Source organism: Xenopus tropicalis, chromosome 8 (genome assembly GCF_000004195.4).
Source record: "Xenopus tropicalis strain Nigerian chromosome 8, UCB_Xtro_10.0, whole genome shotgun sequence".
Classification (NCBI taxonomy): Eukaryota; Metazoa; Chordata; class Amphibia; order Anura; family Pipidae; genus Xenopus; species Xenopus tropicalis.
The window spans coordinates 10,151,880-10,177,362 of NC_030684.2; the positions used below are offsets into that span (position 1 = coordinate 10,151,880).

Sequence of the window (25,483 nt, forward strand, 5' to 3'; positions counted from 1 at the left end):
ATTTGATTGATGGGCTCCTGATATGTATCTATAGAATGTGGCTATTTATTTTGTATTTATCTTACATCGTGATAACATAACAGGTTCCGCCTCGGTAACAAACACAATTCTGAAAATCAGAGAAGGTAAAACTAGGGAAAGTTCTGAACGAATAGAGCAAACCCTTCCCAGTATCTGCCTATGTCCCTAAACGTTGCTACATTGTAATTACACGGCAACATCAAAAGAAACGGTGTAACAAAATGAACTAAGATTGTAACTCTTTCAGCTAAGTTGAGCTGATAGAAATCCCCGAAACAGACATAAAGGTCATTTTTTATTTTTTGTCTTAACTTTTCCTGTTCCTCAAAATTAGTTTTTAATGATAGGATTTTAAAGTAACACTTAATAAAGGTTAAATTTTATGGTCTAAATTGGCGTGCCTTGTTCACATGTGTGTCTGTTCTTATAGTGAATTATACTGATTATATACATACAAGTGCACCCAAACGCTTGACTATAGTGCGAGGTTATTCTTATTATTATTGCCTATCTCTATAGTAGTGATGGGCGAAATGTTTCGCCAGGCATGCTATTGGTGGATTGTTTCGCGAAACAGATGAAAAAATCCGCTGTGGAAAGATTAGCTGCACGTCCAAAAATTGTCGCTCGCGTCAAAATAATAGTCACGGGCGACAAAATAATAGCCGTGGGCGACAAAATAATAGCCGCGGGCAACAAAATAATAGCTGCGGATGACGAAATAATAGGTGCGGGCAACAAAATAATAGCCACTCGGCGAAATAATAGCCGTGGGCGACGAAATAATAGCCGTGGGCAACAAAATAATAGCCGCGGATGACAAAATAATAGCCGTGGGCAACAAAATAATAGCTGCGGATGACGAAATAATAGCCACGCGGCGAAATAATAGGAGCGGGAAACGAAATAATAGGCGCGGGCAACGAAATAATAGCCACTCAGCGAAATAATAGCCGTGGGCGATGAAATAATAGCTGTGGGCAACAAAATAATAGCCGCGGATGACAAAATAATAGCCGTGGGAAACAAAATAATAGCTGCGGATGACGAAATAATAGCCACGTGGCGAAATAATAGGCGCGGGCAACGAAATAATAGCCACTCGGCGAAATAATAGCCATGGGCGACGAAATAATAGCCGTGGGCAACATAATAATAGCCGCGGATGACAAAATAATAGCCGTGGGCAACAAAATAATAGCTGCGGATGACGAAATAATAGCCACGCGGCGAAATAATAGGCGCGGGCAACGAAATAATAGCCATGGGCGACGAAATAATAACCGTAGGCGACAAAATAATAGCCGCGGATGACAAAATAATAGCCGTGGGCGACAAAATAATAGCCGTGGGCAACAAAATAATAGCCACGGACGACAAAATAATAGCCGTGGGCGACAAAATAATAGCTGTGGATGACGAAATAATAGCCACGCGGCGAAATAATAGGCGCAGGCAACTAAATAATAGCCACGCGTCAAAATAATAGCCGTGGGCGATGAAATAATAGCCGCGGATGACAATTTTTTTTTTTTTGACGTGCAACATTTTCGCTGTTTCGCAAATCTTTTGAAAGATTCGCAAATTTTTCGGCAAAGCGAAACGGGACAGATTCGCTCATCACTACTCTATAGTGAATATGTTAAAGGGGAAGTTAACCTAAACCTAGCATCTTGTCTAATGATAGAACATGTAATTCTAAGCAACTTCCTAATATACATTCATAAGCCATTTTTCATGGTTTGATAGTTATGTGTACGTATTATTGCTATTGAAAGCAGGATCTGTCCAGCCGTTTGTATTCTCTGCCCCGCCCCGGTGGTTCTTAACCTTTAAAACAATGTAACAGACGGCAACACTGTCTTAGCAACATTGTAATGGCCCGGAGAGACGCTGCTTTCAATAGCAATTCTGGTTAAAATTAACTTTTGACGCAGGAAGCTGCTTAGACGTTTTCTTTCATAGGGCAAAATTTTATTTTCTTTACTTACCCTTTAAAGGGGAACCGAGTTTGCAACCGAAAGTCAATTTTAAAAAGAAAAAGAAAAGGGGGGGGGGGGCAAATGTGGGGGTGGGGGTTGGGGTTGGCCATATCTTCTAGTCTGCAATGGCCACATCCTTGTTCTTGTCAATGGGTTGCAACACTCTAGGAGGGGTGACTGGAGGTGATAAGGCTTTGCTTTGGCAGCCTGCAACATTGGCATATTAAACTGGCAATACACGGGCAGCCGAATTCAGACCAATTTGGCAGCTTATTTGACCATGTATGGGGACCCCTGACAGGCCCACCGGACTGATATCTGGCCTAACATTGTCCAGATCTCCATCAGGCAGAGTTGATTTTCCCATCGGATTGGGGGCCACACCAACTTATCGATTATCCTCTTTCTATCATTGTAATCTGATTGTTTGGCCCAAGGGGCAATAGGCAAGACCAATGATGATTGCCACCAACTGCCAAACAATCAGAGAAGGATGTGGCCATTGCAGACTAGAAGTATGGCCAACCTGATCTGATTGTTTGGCCCAAGGGGCAATAGGCAAGACCAATGATGATTGCCACAACTGCCAAACAATCAGAGAAGGATGTGGCCATTGTAGACTATAAGATATGGCCGACCTGATCTAATTGTTTGGCCCAAGGGTCAATAGGCAAGACCAATGATGATTGCCACCAACTGCCAAACAATCAGAGAAGGATGTGGCCATTGCAGACTAGAAGATATGGCCAACCTGATCTGATTGTTTGGCCCAAGGGGCAATAGGCAAGACCAATGATGATTGCCACCAACTGCCAAACAATCAGAGAAGGATGTGGCCATTGCAGACTAGAAGATATGGCCAACCTGATCTGATTGTTTGGCCCAAGGGGCAATAGGCAAGACCAATGATGATTGCCACCAACTGCCAAACAATCAGAGAAGGATGTGGCCATGGCAGACTAGAAGTATGGCCAACCTGATCTAATTGTTTGGCCCAAGGGGCAATAGGCAAGACCAATGATGATTGCCACCAACTGCCAAACAATCAGAGAAGGATGTGGCCATTGCAGACTAGAAGTATGGCCAACCTGATCTAATTGTTTGGCCCAAGGGGCAATAGGCAAGACCAATGATGATTGCCACCAACTGCCAAACAATCAGAGAAGGATGTGGCCATTGCAGACTAGAAGTATGGCCAACCTGATCTGATTGTTCGGCCCAAGGGGCAATAGGCAAGACCAATGATGATTGCCACCGACGGCCAAACAATCATATTACTCCAATATCCCCCACCTTAGCTGGACATATTGATGGAAAGATCTTCTTGTTTGGCGACCTTGGCAAACCAGCAGATCTTATAGCCTAGAGCCACCTTTATTGTAGACCGAGGTAGTGGACTAAAGGCTGCCATACACCTTCAGATCCGCTTGCTTGGCGATGTTGCCAAGCGAGCGGATCTTCTCCCGATATCCCCCACCTACGGGTGGGCGATATCGGGCAAATCCAGGCTAATTCAGTTAGAATGATGGGTATAGGAGGAGATGCGGACCCCGATGGGGCTAAATTTTTCAACCTGCCCGATCGATATCTGGCTGATTTCAGGCGTCGTTGGTGCCCCTATATGAATCGCTCCAAGGAACCCATATCAGCAGCTACAATCGGCCCGTGTATGGGGACCTTAAGCAAGATTTCAATCCTGATCCATGGTATGTTCATTAGCCTTTTCCCACTCATGAGATGAACAAGCACCGTGCATAATCGTTCCCTACGTTGCCATCTTCATCTACTCTTGCTACCCAGACCAAGACTCTCTCCTGTTACAGAAATGGAATGCTGCCATCTTGGGGCCCCCCCCACCCCACTGGTGAGCTTCCCAACCTGCAGTCACACCTCCCCCCCCCACCCCCCCAGGCACATAGCTCATTGCCACGTTACACGTTGCCTGGGCAGGTGGGGCCTACAAGGACCATGGCCAACTGGGTTTTCTCCCAGTGTCCGACCCTGCCACAATGCAAACATTTTCCATTGGTCTCCATTGGTTTCATACATATTTTTCTGGCTTGTTTGATGGTCTGCGTATTGGAAGATGTGTTTTCTGTCCTTGCGTTGACACTAATCCTCCATTATATGCTTTACAAATCCCCTTATTTTGCCTTTTCAGCTTCTGTCTCAGTACAGCCTATAAAATGTCATTATACGGGTTTGGCATGTATAGCCCGTATAGAGTGGCTACACTTCTCGGAGGCGTCACGGTAGTGATAACAAGCCCAGACAGATAATGAGTTTCCATATATAGATTTCTTGGGCAAAACTGAATTCTTTTCTAGTCATCAGCTCCAAAATATATTCTACAAAACAGGTCTTGAACAGGATTTTCAGGGCAGGGACAGAATGAAGGGAAGGCAGCAGTGATGTGCGGGCTGGGCCAGTACCCACGGGGTTCAAGCAGGCCACGGCACATTATTGGTGGGTTCAGTTTGAGCTCTTCTGCCTACTCTGCCCATCCGTCCTGCCCCTTTGTGACATCATCGGCGGGTTGGGGGTGGGTTGGTTATGGTTGGATGCGGGTTGAGTTTCTCTTGATCCGAACATCACTAGTAGGCAGGCGAGCCAGGTCGGACTGGGCCAGCAGGAAAAAATCCAGTGGCCACTGGCCGTCTTGGGTCCCGTTGACCCAGACCCGATCCCTACTGGTTAGTTCTGTTGCACCCCCACTGCCTTCTACCCCTGATCACAACAAAGTAAGTCTAGGTGCATGTGTGGAAAGGTCGGTAGGGAGTGAGTGGCTGGGTGGCAGGGTCCCCTAGGGTGGTGGCCTTAGTGGCCTTCAAACACCCAGTCAAACGCAGCATGTGAAGCTAATGCAAGGAGCAATATCATGGGTGGGTGGAAGTGAGAGCCAGGGAGGCCAGCTCAGGGTAGGTTTGAGCAGGGCTGGGTGCCGCCATCTTTCTCAATCTACTCAGGCATTCCTATGTCAGTACAAAATGTTTTCACCAATTGTACACTCCTATATTGCTCATCTAATGAGGCACAGGGGAGGCCAGGCAAGCTAGGAGAAGGTGGCAGTGGCCCAGCCTGCTTCAAACAAGCCTGGTGCCATTTCATAGCAGAGGGGTGCCACCCAACCAAGGGTAAGAGGTCATTTGAGAGGGGTGTGTCTGACAGCTCTTCAGCCAAGAATCCATATCTCACAATGTCTCACAATGTCTATTTATGAGCAGGATTGCGTCAAGAGTCATAACCACCCATGCAGACAAATATCCTTGAAACCAATGAAAAATATATCATGAATGCCGTGGCCCAACAGGATACCAGGAAGACTCCCGGTGGGCCCAGGGGCTAGTGGGCCCTCCTGTTCCTGACCATTTGGCCTGTTTTATGGTCCTTATTTCTGAGTGTGAAGAGAAAGGAGTAATAGATGGAGGAATAGATGCTAGCATGTAAATAAAAGAGACTAGGAGAATAAAGAGGTTGGGAGAGCAAAGGAGGAAATATAGTTTGGACAGCGGGTCTATGGTCTGAGGTTTTCTGGTGGCCCCTGGGGTCCCAGTCCGGCACTGAATGAATGTCTGTTGGAAGCTTGTGATGCCTGACTGTGAGAAAAGCTATAGTGCTTTTTATTTGTGAGTGGTGCATTTGTTCTTGCACGGCACCAGGCACATACCAAGATCGGTTGCATCGCTACTAATGCTACTGAAGCACAATTCAGCAGGAACAGCCCCCTAAGTTTGCACATAGCCTGTACAGAGTGATACCATACTGAGATATAATTACCCCTTAATGGGGGCAGAACAACCCTATTGGGTTTATTTCATGGTTAAATGATTCCCTTTTCTCTGTAATAATAAAACAGTACCTGTACTTGATCCCAACTAAGATATAATTACCCCTTATTGGGGGCAGAACAGCCCTATTGGGTTTATTTAATGGTTAAATGATTCCCTTTTCTCTGTAATAATAAAACAGTACCTGTACTTGATCCCAACTAAGATATAATTACCCCTTATTGGGGCAGAACAGCCCTATTGGGTTTATTTAATGGTTAAATGATTCCCTTTTCTCTGTAATAATAAAACAGTACCTGTACTTGATCCCAACTAAGATATAATTACCCCTTATTGGGGCAGAACAGCCCTATTGGGTTTATTTAATGGTTAAATGATTCCCTTTTCTTTGTAATAATAAAACAGTACTTGTACTTGATCCCAACTAAGATATAATTACCCCTTATTGGGGCAGAACAGCCCTATTGGGTTTATTTAATGGTTAAATGATTCCCTTTTCTCTGTAATAATAAAACAGTACCTGTACTTGATCCCAACTAAGATATAATTACCCCTTATTGGGGCAGAACAGCCTTATTGGTTTTATTTAATGGTTAAATGAGTCCCTTTTCTCTGTAATAATAAAACAGTACCTGTACTTGATCCCAACTAAGATATAATTACCCCTTATTGGGGGCAGAACAGCCCTATTGGGTTTATTTCATGGTTAAATGATTCCCTTTTCTCTGTAATAATAAAACAGTACCTGTACTTGATCCCAACTAAGATATAATTACCCCTTATTGGGGGCAAAACAGCCCTATTGGGTTTAATTAATGTCTTATTGATTGACTTAAGGTATGGAGATCCAAATTACGGAAAGACCCCTTATCTGGAATACCCTTGGTCCCAAGCATTCTGGATAATGGGTCCTATACCTGTACGAAACTTTTCGTACGAGAGAAACCAAATATTAATGATTCTAAAACCTATCTTCTCTAGTGAGTTATATTATTTCCGTCTCTCCTACAGTGGAAAGGTTACGGCCAATCAGATGCTTCTTTTTCGGTCTCTGCTGTGTCCTGGTTTTCGTGTGTTCGCTGAGCTGGTGAGTAGAATGGGGAGACATACAGTATATACAGTATATAAAGAGCATTTTCTATTAAAATTATTAACCTTAGGAAGCAGCCCGGGAAGTGATCTATTGGGGCTGCTTGTGTATAATTAAAGGGGATGTTTATATCATATTAAAGATAAGGTGAAGGTGCAGAGTCAATTTGCAATTGGTCTTCAATTTTTATTATATGTGGTTTTTGAATTATGTAGCAACTCTCCAGCAGCTATCTGGTTGCTAGACTCCTAATTACCTTAGCAACTAGGCTCCCACCCTAGTGACAATTCCGTTTTAAAAAGAAAGGCAAATAATTCACAATCTATAACATTCTAAACACTGGCATTCCCAGTACCCAGAGGCACAAACAGCCCCCCCCAGCCCAATAAATAGTGACTGTCTGTGGCTCCTTACAGCCCCCCTGGCATTCCCAGTACCCAGAGGCACAAACAGCCCCCCCCCCCCAGCCCAATAAATAGTGACTGTCTGTCGCACCTTACAGCCCCCCTGGCATTCCCAGTACCCAGAGGCACAAACAGCCCCCCAGCCCAATAAATAGTGACTGTCTGTGGCACCTTACAGCCCCCCTGGCATTCCCAGTACCCAGAGGCACAAACAGCCCCCCAGCCCAATAAATAGTGACTGTCTGTGGCACCTTACAGCCCCCCTGGCATTCCCAGTACCCAGAGGCACAAACAGCCCCCCCAGCCCAATAAATAGTGACTGTCTGTGGCACCTTACAGCCCCCCTGGCATTCCCAGTACCCAGAGGCACAAACAGCCCCCCCCCAGCCCAATAAATAGTGACTGTCTGTGGCACCTTACAGCCCCCCTGGCATTCCCAGTACCCAGAGGCACAAACAGCCCCCCCCCCCAGCCCAATAAATAGTGACTGTCTGTGGCACCTTACAGCCCCCCTGGCATTCCCAGTACCCAGAGGCACAAACAGCCCCCCCCCCAGCCCAATAAATAGTGACTGTGGCACCTTACAGCCCCCCTGGCATTCCCAGTACCCAGAGGCACAAACAGCCCCCCCAGCCCAATAAATAGTGACTGTCTGTGGCACCTTACAGCCCCCCTGGCATTCCCAGTACCCAGAGGCACAAACAGCCCCCCCCAGCCCAATAAATAGTGACTGTCTGTGGCACCTTACAGCCCCCCTGGCATTCCCAGTACCCAGAGGCACAAACAGCCCCCCCCAGCCCAATAAATAGTGACTGTCTACGGCACCTTACAGCCCCCCTGGCATTCCCAGTACCCAGAGGCACAAACAGCCCCCCCCCCAGCCCAATAAATAGTGACTGTCTGTGGCACCTTACAGCCCCCTGGCATTCCCAGTACCCAGAGGCACAAACAGCCCCCCCCCCAGCCCAATAAATAGTGACTGTCTACGGCACCTTACAGCCCCCCTGGCATTCCCAGTACCCAGAGGCACAAACAGCCCCCCCAGCCCAATAAATAGTGACTGTCTACGGCACCTTACAGCCCCCCTGGCATTCCCAGTACCCAGAGGCACAAACAGCCCCCCCAGCCCAATAAATAGGGACTGTCTACGGCACCTTACAGCCCCCCTGGCATTCCCAGTACCCAGAGGCACAAACAGCCCCCCCAGCCCAATAAATAGGGACTGTCTACGGCACCTTACAGCCCCCCTGGCATTCCCAGTACCCAGAGGCACAAACAGCTCCCCCAGCCCAATAAATAGTGACTGTCTGTGGCACCTTACAGCCCCCCTGGCATTCCCAGTACCCAGAGGCACAAACAGCCCCCCCAGCCCAATAAATAGTGAGTGTCTGTGGCACCTTACAGCCCCCCTGGCATTCCCAGTACCCAGAGGCACAAACAGCCCCCCCCAGCCCAATAAATAGTGAGTGTCTGTGGCACCTTACAGCCCCCCTGGCATTCCCAGTACCCAGAGGAACAAACAGCCCCCCCAGCCCAATAAATAGTGACTGTCTGTGGCACCTTACAGCCCCCCTGGCATTCCCAGTACCCAGAGGCACAAACAGCCCCCCCAGCCCAATAAATAGTGAGTGTCTGTGGCACCTTACAGCCCCCCTGGCATTCCCAGTACCCAGAGGCACAAACAGCCCCCCCCCCAGCCCAATAAATAGTGACTGTCTGTGGCACCTTACAGCCCCCCCTGGCATTCCCAGTACCCAGAGGCACAAACAGCCCCCCCCAGCCCAATAAATAGTGACTGTCTGTGGCACCTTACAGCCCCCCCGGCATTCCCAGTACCCAGAGGCACAAACAGCCCCCCCAGCCCAATAAATAGTGAGTGTCTGTGGCACCTTACAGCCCCCCTGGCATTCCCAGTACCCAGAGGCACAAACAGCCCCCCCAGCCCAATAAATAGTGACTGTCTACGGCACCTTACAGCAGCCCCTCTGACTTTACCATCATCTACAGATTGCAAGTCCGGGCCTGGCCAATAGTACAGTATGTGGGCATTGCAAAACCAAAGGTATCCATATGAAGTTGGTCTTCTGTTTGCTGCTCTGCTCTTCTGGGAAGGGTTCCCACTAAATATTGGAACCTCATTGGTGGTCTTTGTTTTCGTTGTTTGTTGAATTAAGAACATTAATGAGGTTCAGCCCTGAAGTTGGGAACCATGTCTGGCTTACAATGGCGGTTTATGACTGGCTTACAATGGCGGTTTATGACTGGCTTACAATGGCGGTTTATGACTGGCTTACAATAGCGGTTCCAGTTGATTTCACAGATATTTAGTTGAGTTGAAGTCAGCAGATCTATAGACTTTCCTATAGGGCTTTGAGCTTGTTTTTTTTTTTTTTCCAGAGGTCACAATTCTTTTTGGTGACCCAACCCCATCTTGCCAGTTTCCCTGCTACCACTCTTTACCCATAGGAAGAACAAGGGCTGTGTGCCCCAGATTAATCCAGTTTTATTTGTTTGGGATGCAACCTTTCTTTGCAGGGAGTGTAAACAACAAATCCAGCTGCAAAACAGTTCTTCTCTTTCTGCATCATTTGAAATCCTGGCAGGGGAGGAGGGACTAAAACATTGGTGTTACAAATTGTAACTGCTTCTCCACAGCTTACAGACAGCATGCCGGAACTACATAACCCACAATACATTGTACAGTGATGTCCCTTTCCATAGTGACATCACGTGTGCAGCAGGGAATTGTGGGATTGGAGGATACAGGCAGTTGACTACTGTCATATTTATTTGAGTCTCAAAGCTTCCACCTCCAGATGGGAATTTTGCACTTACTGAACCCAAGAATAAAAAGTTGCTTAATGAAAATAAGTCATTTGAATCACATTTCCAGGCAATAAACCCCTTTTTCATTTGTTTCTAACAGGAATGTTATGAAGAACAGCCCATGGCATCCCCGTAACATATTTATCTGTGATACGTGAGTCCTTTCGGTCATGTTTGCTTTGTGCCTCCACCTTTTGGCTTGGGTTTCCTATTTCATATCTTTGTTGATGAAAATATTCCACTTCTACTATTTTTTTTTCTCTTTGTTTTCCATCTCAATAAAATGTCAACGAAATCTGCTTTCTAGATTAGTAAAGCCGCGCACGGACCAGTATTAGTTTGGGACCATGTCTCTGGTTGATGGTCCATCAAACATATATTGGGCCGGTATAAAAATCCCATTGGGAGAAGATGACATTTGTTCATTGATGCAGCCCTCTGCCTACATGCCCCTATTGTGGTCTAAACCAGTGATCCCCAACCAGTGGCTCAGGGGCAACATGTTGCTCCCCAACCCCTTGGGTGTTGTTCCCAGTGTCCTTGTTTTTGAATTCCTGGCTTGGAGGCAAGTTTTGGTTGCTTAAAAACCAGTTGTACTGCCAAACAGAGCTGTAGGCTGCCAATCCACTTAGGGGCTAACAAATACCCAATCACAACCCTTACTTGGTATCTCCAGGAACAATTTTTCATGCTTGTTTTGCTCCCCAACTCTTTTTTACATTTGAATGTAGCTCATGGGTTAAAAAAAGTTTGGGGACCTCTGGTCTAAATGTTGGTCTGAGGGTCATCAGTTTTGCCTTTTTTGACCCACCATGTTTGTGGCCAAATCTACTATTCTGTCAGTTTATGATGGTGTTTACCCTGGCACAACGCATTACTCATCCCTCTTGCTCCCCCTGCCAACGTTCCCCCTCTTTCCCAACTCCACATTAAATTTCCCCCACTGCCCCTGTTACCCATGCTACACAAGGAGTGGGGTGGGCGAGAAGAGGGAGCAGTGATGAGCGGGTAGGGGGAGAAGAGGGAGCAGTGATGAGCGGGTAGGGGGAGAAGAGGGAGCAGTGATGAGCGGGTAGGGGGAGAAGAGGGAGCAGTGATGAGCGGGTAGGGGGAGAAGAGGGAGCAGTGATGAGCGGGTAGGGGGAGAAGAGGGAGCAGTGATGGGCGGGTAGGGGGAGAAGAGGGAGCAGTGATGGGCGGGTAGGGGGAGAAGAGGGAGCAGTGATGAGCGGGTAGGGGGAGAAGAGGGAGCAGTGATGAGCGGGTAGGGGAGAAGAGGGAGCAGTGATGAGCGGGTAGGGGGAGAAGAGGGAGCAGTGATGAGCGGGTAGGGGGAGAAGAGGGAGCAGTGATGAGCGGGTAGGGGGAGAAGAGGGAGCAGTGATGAGCGGGTAGGGGGAGAAGAGGGAGCAGTGATGGGCGGGTAGGGGGAGAAGAGGGAGCAGTGATGAGCGGGTAGGGGGAGAAGAGGGAGCAGTGATGAGCGGGTAGGGGGAGAAGAGGGAGCAGTGATGGCGGGTAGGGGGAAGAGGGAGCAGTGATGAGCGGGTAGGGGGAGAAGAGGGAGCAGTGATGAGCGGGTAGGGGGAGAAGAGGGAGCAGTGATGAGCGGGTAGGGGGAGAAGAGGGAGCAGTGATGAGCGGGTAGGGGGAGAAGAGGGAGCAGTGATGAGCGGGTAGGGGGAGAAGAGGGAGCAGTGATGAGCGGGTAGGGGAGAAGAGGGAGCAGTGATGAGCGGGTAGGGGGAGAAGAGGGAGCAGTGATGAGCGGGTAGGGGAGGGGGAGGAGAGGGGAGGGGAGGGAGCAGTGATGAGCGGGTAGGGGGAGAAGAGGGAGCAGTGATGAGCGGGTAGGGGGAGAAGAGGGAGCAGTGATGAGCGGGTAGGGGGAGGAGTGACCTGGATGATAAGAAACAGAACTCTGGGCTTGGGCCCCTTTTGCTATCCCCCGTTCCGGCCCTGTATAGCAATATAAATACCATTTGGATTGAGGAGTTTGCTTGGTGTCTACATTATACTGAGAGCAATTTCATCAGACAGTCCTGTGACTGGAGTGCGTCACACTCTTTATAGTCCCAGTATATAGTCCCAGTATAATAATGCCTATTTCACAGGCTCGTGGGGAAGTGACTGGGTTGCCACCCCTGCTTCCTTAACCTTGGCAATTGGAATTGAATTAATGGACAAAGAAATGGATCAATATGGGCTATATATGGGCAATATTGCCAATGGACTGTACTTGCCTGTGTATGCGGTTAAGTGGATTTTGGTGTACGGCTACTGGACATTTCGAGCACCTAACTGGGACATTTCTGTAACATGTACACCCGTCTCAAACTAATTCTTTGTCTTGGTTCCAAGAATCTCTGCTGCATTTGTTTCCATTCTCCCCAGGCAGTCACACTAACTTGCTCATCAGCCCCCATATTCTGTTACATTTTTTTGTGTTTATATAATCTGATGCGCTAATGCTCCCTTGCATTATGCATAACTGGCACACCCAGCGCATATCAAATATTCAGGTCATAGTCAGATTTTATGTGCACAAGATACATAGTTACATAGTTACATAGGGTTGAAAAAAGACCAGAGTCCATCAAGTTCAACCCATCCAAGTAAACCCAGCACACCTAACCCACACCTACCAATCTATACACTCACATACATAAACTATATATACACCCACTAGTACTAACTGTAGGTATTAGTATCACAATAGCCTTGGATATTCTGATTGATCAAGAACTCATCCAGGCCCCTCTTATAGGCATTAACAGAATCTGCCATTACCCCATCACTAGGAAGGGCATTCCACAGCCTCACTGCCCTCACCGTGAGGAACCCCCTACCCAACATCCCCCGGCAGGGCATTCCCCAACCCCCTCACTGCCCTCCCCGTGAGGAACCCCCTACCCAACATCCCCCGGCAGGGCATTCCCCAACCCCCTCACTGCCCTCACCGTGAGGAACCCCCTACCCAACATCCCCCGGCAGGGCATTCCCCAACCCCCTCACTGCCCTCACTGTGAGGAACCCCCTACCCAACATCCCCCGGCAGGGCATTCCCCAACCCCCTCACTGCCCTCACCGTGAGGAACCCCCTACACTGCTTCAAATGGAAGCTCCGTTCCTCTAATCTAAAGGGGGGGCCTCTGGTGCGTTGATTGTTTTTATGGGAAAAAAGAACCCCCCCATCTGCCTATAATCCCTCCTAATGTACTTATACAGAGTAATCATGTCCCCTCGCAAGCGCCTCTTTTCCAGAGAAAACAACCCCAACCTCGACAGTCTCACCTCATAGTTTAACCCTTCCATCCCCTTAACCAGTTTAGTTGCACGTCTCTGCACTTTCTCCAGCTCATTAATATCCCTCTTAAGGACTGGAGCCCAAAACTGCCCCCCATACTCAAGGTGAGGCCTTACCAGGGACCTATAAAGGGGCAAAATTATGTTCTCATCCCTTGAGTCAATGCCCTGTTTATACAAGACAGCACTTTATTTGCTGTAGTAGCCACAGAATGACACTGCCTGGCATTAGACAACTTGTTATCAACAAAAACCCCTAGATCCTTCTCCATTAAGGATCCCCCCAACTCACTACCATTCAGTAGATAGTTTGCGTTTATATTATTTCTACCAAAGTGCATAACTTTGCACTTATCAACATTGAACCTCATTTTCCAGTTTGCTGCCCAGTTATCTAATTTTGTCAAATCGCTCTGCAAAGCGGCAGCATCCTGCATGGAACTTATAGTTTTGCACAATTTTGTGTCATCAGCAAAAATAGAAACAGTACTGTCTATGCCCACCTCCAGGTCATTAATAAACAAGTTAAACAGCAAAGGACCAAGGACTGACCCCTGCGGTACTCCACTAACCACACTGGCCCAATTAGAAAATGTTCCATTTACCACCACTCTTTGTACTCTATCCTTCAGCCAGTTCTCTATCCAATTACAGATATTATGTTCTAGGCCAATATTCCTTAATTTGATCATTAACCTTCTGTGAGGTACTGTATCAAACGCTTTAGCAAAGTCCAAGTAGATGACATCAACTGCCATTCCAGCATCAAGGTTCCTGCTCACCTCCTCATAAAAGGCGACTAAATTAGTCTGGCAAGATCTGTTACGCATAAAACCATGCTGGCACAAACTAATAGTATTGTGAACTGCAATGTATTCAAGTACCCTATCCCTTAATACCCCTTCCAAAAGTTTTCCTACTACTGATGTCAGACTAACAGGCCTATAGTTTTCAGGCTGAGAACGGGATCCCTTTTTAAATAATGGCACCACATTAGCAATCCGCCAGTCTCTCGGCACCATGCCAGACCTCAATGAATCCTGAAAAATTAAGTGAAGAGGCTTGGCAATCACAGCGCTCAGCTCATTTAATACCCTGGGATGAATCCCATCCGGCCCTGGACCTTTGTTTACCTTTACATGTTCAAGTCTCTTTTGAATTTCCTCCTGAGTGACCCATGCGTCAGTAGCTAAATTACTAGAACTGGGCATATTACAAGGGAAGCCTTCATTATCTGGCTCCTCAGATGTATAGACAGATGAAAAATAAGAGTTCAAAATTTCAGCTTTTTCCCCGTTCTCATCGACCAACTTACCCCCCCGTGATAATAAAGTTCCCACCCCTTCTTGCTTAATTTTTTTACTATTCACATAATTAAAAAATAATTTTGGATTCTTTTTACCCCTAGCTGCAATATCCCTTTCCATCTCTATTTTAGCTTGCCTGATAGCTTTTTTGCTGCTTTATTTGCCCCCTTGTACCTGATGAAAGCCCCCGCTGTCCCAGCTAACTTGAATGCCCTAAAAGCACGTTTTTTATTACCAACCTCGACCTTAACTGTTTTATTCAGCCATAAAGGTTTTGCTTTGCGATGCCTCTCCTTGCTTACAAGGGGAATATACTGTTGTGTATACCTGCAAAGCAAAGTTTTAAAGATGTTCCATTTTCCTTCTGTGTCTAACCCCATGAAAAGCCTTTCCCAGTTGACATTGCAGAGATGCCAACTCCACAACAATGTAGCCTCTTCACCTCCCTGCCAAAATGATTTTGTAGGTAAATCTACAGCAAACTGATAAATTAAATAAATTCCGGACATTTGAGTTTTTTTTAGAGCAAAAAAACTTGAATCGTGGTAAAAAAAAACCCGCTAATATCGATAAATCACCCCTAGCGTTGCGTGAAATTTTTCGGCAGACGTGGATTCGCAGCGAATTTCCATATTTCCCCATTGGCGATTTTTTTTTTCGTGAAACGGGCGCAAAAATTTGCCATGGAAAGATTCAGCGTGTCGGCAAATAAATTGTCGCGACAGTTCTCTTTGTCACACATCGTTTTCCACGTTTCACAAATTTACCTAATTTTTTCAACGTTTTGCAAATTTTTCGGTGACACGGGACAGATTCACTGATCACTAATCACCCCTTAGACTCTAGGCACTATGGGGCATGGGAAAAAAAATCCCATTGGAAGAAGGGGATACCGGTTTATTGATGCAGCCCTCTGCCTAAATGCCCCTATTATGGTCTAAACCAGTGATCCCCAACTTGTGGCTCGGGGGCAACTTGCTGCTCCCCAACCCCTTGGGTGTTGTTCCCAGTGGCCTTGTTTTTGAATTTCTGGCTTGGAGGCAAGTTTTGGTTGCTTAAAAACCAGTACTGCCAAACAGAGCTGTAGGCTGCCAGTCCACTTGGGAGCTACCAAATACCCAATCACGGCTTTTATTTGGTACCTCCATGCTTGTATTACTCCCCAACACTTTTTCCATTTGAATGTAGCTCATGGGTTAAAAAAGGTTGGGGACCAAATCTATTGGTGACTATCCTGTCTGTTTATGATGGAGTTTTAACTAATTATCATTAATAAAATTAGGCTCTGAATGTGTAACCTATTGGATAAGTGGCCCAGTACCTGCCCAAGTAACACTGTGCTTGTGTTATAGGCATCCGGCTGAAAACATTGTATTCCCTCCGGTTGAGGAACCAGATGTCAGGCTGGAGAGGTAAGCTATAAAATGCATTATTATTACTTAGTGTAGTAACATCTTATCCCCTGCTATAAAGGCTGCAGATTGAGTTATACAGAGATAATGTACCCCCTACTGTAAATGATAAGGATATTAGCAGTCACTGAGGGGTTCTGTGCCCATATAAAGGCACAAGGCTGCAGGCTGAGTTAAGGTGGCCATACACGCACCGATATTATCGTACGAAACCTCGTTTCGTACGATAATCGGTGCGTGTATGGCATGTCAGCGAGCCGACCGATATCGCAGGAAGCTGCTGAAATCGGTCGGCTCGCCGATCGGCCAAGTTAGAAGGCGCCATAGAAGGCGCCTGACCAAAATTCTCCCTTCAGAGCTGAATCGGCAGAAGGAGGTAGAAATCCTATTGTTTCTACCTCCTTACCTGCCGATTCAGCCCTGAATGGTGTGTGGCGGATCTGACGATGTTTCGTGCCACCGATGGTCGTACGAAACATCGTGAGATCGCCACGTGTATGGCCAGCTTTATACAGGGAACTCTGAGTATCACTCATGTATTATAAGGGATACTGTACCCCCTACTGTAAATGATAAGGATATTAGCAGTCACTGAGGGGTTCTGTGCCCATATAAAGGCACAAGGCTGCAGGCTGAGTTATACAGGGAACTCTGAGTATCACTCATGTATTATAAGGGATAATGTACCCCCTACTGTAAATGATAAGGATATTAGCAGTCACTGAGGGGTTCTGTGCCCATATAAAGGCACAAGGCTGCAGGCTGAGTTATACAGGGAACTCTGAGTATCACTCATGTATTATAAGGGATAATGTACCCCCTACTGTAAATGATAAGGATATTAGCAGTCACTGAGGGGTTCTGTGCCCATATAAAGGCACAAGGCTGCAGGCTGAGTTATACAGGGAACTCTGAGTATCACTCCTGTATTATAAGGGATACTGTACCCCCTACTGTAAATGATAAGGATATTAGCAGTCACTGAGGGGTTCTGTGCCCATATAAAGGCACAAGGCTGCAGGCTGAGTTATACAGGGAACTCTGAGTATCACTCATGTATTATAAGGGATAATGTACCCCCTACTGTAAATGATAAGGATATTAGCAGTCACTGAGGGGGTCTGTGCCCCCCATATAAAGGCACAAGGCTGCAGGCTGAGTTATACAGGGAACTCTGAGTATCACTCATGTATCATGTACCCTCTACCGTGAATTATAAGGATATTGGGTCCTGGAGCAGAGGAGGTTATGATTTTGTTTGTAAATACTTTGTGTGTTGATTCCCATCATTTTAAGATAGAATCTTGAAATGGTTGCTCCACAACTAAGCTTTAGTAGCTATATCTGTAGTAATAAGTCAAAGCAACAGGACTTTCTGTGTTTTTCTTGAAGATGTTTTGTCAGTCAGCCAACTGGCTTTCTCAATTCAGCGTAATCTCTAGTCTATCATAACCATTATAGGATCAGGGATCTCATGAAGGCGGGGCATTGATTGTATTAGGATAATGGAGCTTTGAGTTGTTATTAAACCTTCCAGGGAGAGGCGCCAAAACAAACAGCCGGTACTGCGTGGGTTGGTTTCCGTTATACCTTTATTTCCAGCTTTCTACTCTCTATGGCTCTTACCAAACATTCATAAAAAGCCATTGTGCACATCTTCCTTTGTGTGTGTATTTTAAACCCAGCTGTCATCCATGAATCGGAACCAATGACTGTGAGCGATTCATTTGAAGCTATCCAGGGCCTTTATTTCCACTTCCTCCATATACAGGTTTGCCGCAATGGGCAAAACCGGCAATCCCATGGAGAAGCCATGCTTCTTCTGCCTATAGAACTTATCCTTGCACTGGAAATAGATGGCACTTAGGCATAGGTCCAGTAAGGAACATACTTGCTCTGGGTTAAGCTTTGATCGGTTGCCAAGGGTGCTGTCTTTTGGCAACCATTTTCTCGCTGTTTCAACTACCTCTGCAATGGGAATGCATGTAAAAAGGGATGTAACATCATAGGGTACCATGGTTTCTTCTGTGCCCAGTACCAACCCTTGGATTTTGTTTGTAAAACCCTGGGAGCTCTGGATGTGATGCTCTGTGTTTCCAACCCAAGGGGCTAGGATGTTGGCTAAGTATTTTCCCACATTGTAGGTCACAGAATTAATGCTGATGATGATTTGTCTTTGAGGGGCCCCTTCCTTGTGTATCTTGGGGGGTTCCCCAGTGTAGAGGTGATGATACGAGGCCTTATCAATGGCTTTGTCTTCCAGTAGCTGTTTTAAGAGGTCTGTGACCTTTTTCTTGTAACTGTTGGTCGGGGTCCCTTCTTGGAACTTCTTGTTGTTGTCGCTTAGAAGTGTGGTCCCCTTTGCATGGTAGTCTTTTGAATTACGTGCAACTGTGCATCTTTATCCGCGGGCATGATGGTGATATTCAAGTCCTTTCTGAGGGATGTCCGTGCCTTCCTTTCCTGTGACGTCGGCTTTGATGGAGGTGGTTTGGCACTGGCTAGGACTGGGATGCTTTGTTGTTGTGAATTGAGGCTTCATTGGCTCTGATAATATCTACCGCAGGGATGGGCTTCATTGGCTCTGATCATATCTACCGCAGGGATGGGCTTCATTGGCTCTGATCATATCTACCGCAGGGATGGGCTTCATTGGCTCCGATAACATCTACCACAAGGATGGTATTTGGAGCACTTCGGCCAGGACATCCATCTCTGGCCCTATTTCTTCTTTTCTCCTCCAGGTTAATTTCTCCTCTCTATGGTTGTTCCCAGAATGGGACACCAAAATGGAGAACTTGTTCTGTGGCCTTTCCTTGTCCTTACTGGAAGTGCATTTAGCATCTGTGTTTGAAGACCATTCTTATACTGCCTACTGTCCAACATGGCAAAGGTGTGTGTCTGGGGGCATTTTGGCCAGTCCTCTTTGTTGGTCAACATTAAAAATCACCCAAGATCTCATTCTAATTGGCATTGGGACTGGGCTTCCAACTTTAGTTCATTGTTGTGTTGCCCAGCGACAGGTCTTATTTATTTGCCACTATGATAAATAAACATTAAATGATAAGTATACATAATCAATATAGTATCTGAAAGCCATGCCAATATTCAAGCAGGTACAACAATTAGTTGTTATGATGCCAAGCAAACCTTGTTTGTTAATGGATTAATTACCCTCACCCCACGTTATAGTCTATGTAAAAAATTCTCTCTTCCACTCTTAGGGCTTTTAGTGGTTGTTTCATCTTTAATTAAGAGCTTTTCCAGTTTATTAAAACGCTGGGTCCAGTTTCAACCATTAATGCCTTATTGGCACCGATTATTTTGATGTCCTGTGATGTACACCAGAATTTCTCTTTGTTTGCAGAATGCTGTACCCAAAGCCGGAGACTCTCAAACCTCCGTAAGTAGCCCCTGAGGCAGCTGTTGGTCAAAGAGGATGGGGCAGGGGTGGTGGGGTTCTCCAAATGTATTTTATTTTTAAAGAAGGAAAGGCATTTTGGCATTTTACAGCCATATTATTTATGCTGTAGAAAGCTTTACCATACCTGAGTAAACAGCCCTAGAAGCTCCCTCTGTTTGTTTAAGATAGCAGCTGCCATTTTAGTTTGGTCTCAGTAGCTTCCTGCTGCAGCTATAGCTGCTGTTGGCTAAGATTACATAGCATAGTTGGGAGGGGGAGCGAATTTTGATGGGAGGGAGAGCAGAGAAAACTCATGCCATGCCCTGAAGGATTTACCTGAGAGCAGGAAGTCTGATACCAAAGAATATGTGTACAAAATAGAAAACAATTCCTGTGTTTCTTTTGATAGAGGACTCAGTGCAGTGTTTCTGTGCTTATGGCTGTATTTTTTTTTTTATTCTTCTTTTTAAAATCCAGGAGGACTGATGTACTGACTATAACTCCGTGGTTGGCCCCCATAGTCTGGAACGGCACATTTAACTCCGACATACTAAACGCCCAGTTTCACAAGAGAGGTGTACGTATTGGCATTACGACATTTGCTATTAAAAAGTAAGTCATTAAGATCCTTTAGAGCCTATTGAGTTCTACATAATGTCATATTTACATTTTCTATCATTTATGGATCCAGAAATGATTGCATAAGGTGGCCATACATGTTAAGGTTTGCCTGTCTGGCGAGGTCACCAAACGAGTGGATCTTCTTCCAGTATGCCCAACTAAAGTGGGCGGTATTGGGCTGATTCAATTGAATTACAATGGCAGGTATAGCAGCTGTTGGACCAAGGACCAAATCAATGAGCCGATGTAGTCCCCAATCCAATGGGAAAATAGAACTCGCCAGATTGATATTTGGCCAACTTTTAGACCGCTATCAATTGGGGAGGCCCATTAGGGGTCCCCATATAAGGACAGATAATAAGTCTTAGACTTGAATGAGCATCTTAAATCTGCCATTTATGGCCACCTTTAGTTAGGCCCTTCATTGTCTATTTCCAGCCCTGGTCATTGGCTGACCTAGAAGCAGCAGGCTGCACCATATCGGTCTACTGGATACATGTACAATTCAGGGCATTGGACTTTTTGCTTATGGCCAAACCACACCAGATCTGCTCTTAGTCCAGTGTGTGTGTGTGTGAAGTTTAAAGTGATACAGGTATTGGACCTCTTATCCAGAAACCCATTATCCAGAAAGCTCCGAATTACAGAAAGCCTGTCTTCCATAGACTCCATTTTAATCAAATAATTCAGAATTTTAAAACTGATTTTCTTTTTCTCTGTAATAATAAAACAGTACCTGTACTTGATCCCAACTAAGATATAATTACCCCTTATTGGGGGCAGAACAGTCCTATTGGGTTTATTTAATGGTTAAATGATTCCCTTTTCTCTGTAATAATAAAAGAGTACCTGTACTTGATCCCAACTAAGATATAATTACCCCTTATTGGGGCAGAACAGCCCTATTGGGTTTATTTCATGGTTAAATGATCCCCTTTTCTCTGTAATAATAAAACAGTACCTGTACTTGATCCCAACTAAGATATAATTACCCCTTATTGGGGGCAGAACAGCCCTATTGGGTTTATTTAATGGTTAAATGATTCCCTTTTCTCTGTAATAATAAAACAGTACCTGTACTTGATCCCAACTAAGATATAATTACCCCTTATTGGGGCAGAATAGCCCTATTGGGTTTATTTCATGGTTAAATGATTCCCTTTTCTCTGTAATAATAAAACAGTACCTGTACTTGATCCCAACTAAGATATAATTACCCCTTATTGGGGCAGAATAGCCCTATTGGGTTTATTTCATGGTTAAATTATTCCCTTTTCTCTGTAATAATAAAACAGTACCTGTACTTGATCCCAACTAAGATATAATTACCCCTTATTGGGGCAGAACAGCCCTATTGGGTTTATTTAATGGTTAAATAATTCCCTTTTCTCTGTAATAATAAAACAGTACCTGTACTTGATCCCAACTAAGATATAATTACCCCTTATTGGGGGCAGAACAGCCCTATTGGGTTTATTTAATGGTTAAATGATTCCCTTTTCTCTGTAATAATAAAACAGTACCTGTACTTGATCCCAACTAAGATATAATTACCCCTTATTGGGGGCAGAACAGCCCTATTGGGTTTATTTAATGGTTAAATGATTCCCTTTTCTCTGTAATAATAAAACAGTACCTGTACTTGATCCCAACTAAGATATAATTACCCCTTATTGGGGGCAGAACAGCCCTATTGGGATTAATTAATGTTTAATTGATTTTTTTTAGCAGACTTAAGGTATAGAGATCTAAATTGTGGAAAGACCCCTTATCCGGAATACCCTTGGTCCTGAGCATGCTGGATAACAGGTCCTATACCAACAAAAAAATATTTTTCAAAATATTAGGGGGTGATTTATCCATGGTTGGGTTTGATTTTGCTTTCTTCAATTTGAGTTTATTTGTGCTTACAAAACTCGAATTTGAGTTATGGCTCGGAAACTCGATTGCCTGGTATTTATTGAATGCAAAACACATGGAAAATAGTAGTGAATGGGAGTTATCCTAAGCAAACACAATCCATATTCTAAAACTCGTACTTTTAGGACATATTTATAAAGATTGTGCAAAGAAAACATTATAATAAATGTGAAAAAGGTTCAATTTTAGATGTTAGTGTCTCATTAAGGCCAGTAGGAGGGAAACAATGTTTAATGCACCAGTCACACACCTGGTTAAATAAATCACAGTATTATGGAAAGTCTAACCTCAAACCTACAATTAAAGGAACAGTAACACCAAAAAGTTGTTTATATAAATACCCCGCTGTGTAGCCCCGGGGGCAGCCGTTCCTGCACTGGTACAGCTGGGGTGTTTGCTACAGAAACCCTACTATAGTTTATATAAATACCCCGCTGTGTAGCCCCGGGGGCAGCCATTCCTGCACCGGTACAGCTGGGGTGTTTGCTACAGAAACCCTACTATAGTTTATATAAATACCCCGCTGTGTAGCCCCGGGGGTAGCCATTCCTGCACCGGTACAGCTGGGGTGTTTGCTACAGAAACCCTACTATAGTTTATATAAATACCCCGCTGTGTAGCCCCGGGAGATATTTATCCATTGCCCGGTTGCTGTTTTACACATTTACCGTATATCTCCTAAAAAAATGGTATTTATTCATTTTCTTCTTTTCCCCTTTCTTCTTTTTCCCAGGTATATAAGGTTCCTGAAAGATTTTCTGGAAACGGGAGAAAAGTTTTTCATGGTAGGACACAAGGTCAATTACTACATCTTCACAGATCGCGCCCAAGACATTCCCAACGTAACCCTCAGTGAGGGGAGGAACATACATATAATAAATGTTACCGCCTACCAAAGATGGCAGGATGTCACCATGAGGCGTATGCAGATGATCCGTGACCAAACCTACACCCGTTTTATGAATGAGGTCGATTACTTGGTTTGCGTCGACGTGGACATGAGGTTCTATGGCAGCGTTGGGGTGGAAATCTTAGGCGACGTGTTTGGGACTTTACATCCTGGTTTCTTTGGAGCCTCGCGGGCGCAGTTTACCTATGACCGTAACCCAAAATCAGTCGCTTGCATTCCCGTAGATGAGGGCGATTTCTATTATGCAGGAGGCTATTTCGGGGGGATCATTGAAGAAGTTTACAAGCTGACCAATTACTGCCATACCGCCATGATGACGGACAAAGCCATTGGAATCGAGGCGCTATGGCACGACGAAAGCTACCTCAACAAATATTTCCTTTATTACAAGCCAACGAAGGTCCTCTCTCCAGAGTATGTCTGGAATAATTATTACGGCTCGCCACGCGCCGTGCAGATCAAGCGGTTTATCGGCATTGATAAGGATTATAAGGAAGTCAGGTTTAGAAGATAAGTGTGGGACAAATACGCGATTCAAAACAGGAAGTAGTGAGAGGAATAGGAAGTCAGACGCTTGTTCTAGTATTGCTACGCCCCTTCCCCATAGGGACGTTTTTGGGTTTTTGGGGTTTTTTTTTTACCAGCAGGCTGGGGGGTGCTGACAAGAGGGGGTGGGTCATGATGTCAATGGGATAGGGGGCGGGTAACTTCATAAAGGGCAGAGCTACGGCAGGTCTGGTAGCTAGAGAGTAGATTGAGGGCAAATCGGGGAAGGAAAAATGAGCTAAATTAAATTAAGAGAGATTATAAATTTACCGAAAAGTACATTGCGGGTAAATTTGTAATACCGGCCCCTGGCCTTGGCGGGTGTTTTATTGGCTAGGCCGACTAGGTGGCATCCTTACTTTCCATATGCAAAATGGAGTATGGGGAAGCTCTACCAAGGAAAATGCGGGGGGGGGGGGGGGGGGTAATATTTATACATATTTATATGAAAGAAAGAATGTTTGATTATATTAATACCATATAGAATAAGTCATGATGATGCGGTTGATCGGCTTGTCGGTGTTTCCCCATGGCTGACCACCACCCAATAAGTGCCATCACCCGAGATGAGTCAGTATGTTACAGCAGTTACACCAATTTTTACGGTGAAGCAAAACGACAAAGATTCGCTCATCACTATTTATATCCAATACATTGTTGATTTCTCCTTTGAGGGACATTAAAATTCAAAAACATTCTACACACACATTTTATTTGATTGTTCTAAAGGGAAAGGAAAGATAAAAACTAAGTAAGCTTTATAAGAAAGGTCTATGTAAATACAGCCATAAGCACTCACAGTTATGCTGAGTCCTCTATCAAAAGAAGCAGGATTTCTTGTCTCCTTTTTTGTAAACATGTTCTTAGGTATCTGACTTCCTCTCTCAGAAAAATCCTTCTTTCCCAGGGCCCGAGTCTGCGCAGGTCTCTCCTGCTCCCCCTTCCCATTAAACAATGTGTAATCTGAGCTATAGGCTAGAGCTGCAAGCAGTAAGCTAGGAAGACCAAGTTAAAATGGCAGCAGCAATCTTAAACAAACGGAGGGAGCTTCTACAGCTCTTTACTCAGGTATGGTAAAGCTTTCTGCAGAATAAATGTTCTAGGTGGCACTAATCTAATGGTAGTAAAATGCCAAAATGCCTTTCCTTCTCCTTTTAAGAGACAGGGTTCATTTTGGCTATTGGTCTGCCCAAGGTCCATTCTCTTTTGGTATGGCCTATGATTGGTTCCCAGTTACTTTCAATTGCTTGTAGCCTTTGGATGTTGAATTTCCATCTGGTAAACCATTTTCAGCAGTGACATGCCCCAGCCCATTCCCAATTTGAACTGATACCGACACGATCCTATGAAAATCCATAGGATTGGTGTTTTGGGGTACATATTTATTATTTTTTTTTAAAATGTTACATATTTAGTTTGTTTTTTTGACTTCCTTTTCATCAAGTCTTGCATTTTATTGTTGGTTGGGACTCTAGCGATATACTCTGTGCTGTAACAAAGAATAGACAGCCACTTCAATAAAATAAAAAATACAAGTAAATAGCATTATAATAAATGATGGTGAATTTTTACACTCGAGTTTTCAAGTTTTTGGCAATTAATAAATTCCAAATATTTGAGGGTTTTTTTGAGTTATTTTCTCGCGGGGAGAAAATAACTCTAACGTCGATAAATCACCTCTAGTGATGCGTGGAATTTTTCGGCAGGCATGGATTCGCAGCGCATTTCCATGTTTCCCCATTGGTGATTTTTTTCGCAAAACGGGCGCAAAAATTTGCCATGGAAAATTCAGCGTGTCGGCAAATAAATTGTCGCAACAATTTTTTTTCACAAATTTCCCTAATTTTTTCAAAGTTTTGCAAATTTTTCGGCGAAACCATACAGATTAACTGATCACTAATCACCCCTTAGACTCTAGGCACTATGGGGCATGGAAAATAATCCCAT

General features: G+C 45.0%; 1 protein-coding gene across 1 annotated transcript in view; it reads left to right on the top strand.

The window, feature by feature from the left end:
- Positions 1-25,107, top strand: part of abo.4 (ABO blood group (transferase A, alpha 1-3-N-acetylgalactosaminyltransferase; transferase B, alpha 1-3-galactosyltransferase) gene 4) — a 29,330-nt gene extending 4,223 nt beyond the window's left edge. The window contains exons 2-7 of the mRNA XM_002941921.5: positions 6,803-6,878; positions 10,212-10,265; positions 16,077-16,136; positions 19,504-19,539; positions 20,017-20,151; positions 22,814-25,107. Of these exons, the coding sequence (XP_002941967.3) occupies positions 6,803-6,878; positions 10,212-10,265; positions 16,077-16,136; positions 19,504-19,539; positions 20,017-20,151; positions 22,814-23,504 (1,052 nt within the window). The 3' untranslated portion in view covers positions 23,505-25,107. The remainder of the gene's footprint in view (positions 1-6,802; positions 6,879-10,211; positions 10,266-16,076; positions 16,137-19,503; positions 19,540-20,016; positions 20,152-22,813) is intronic.
- Positions 25,108-25,483: the final 376 nt, after the last annotated feature.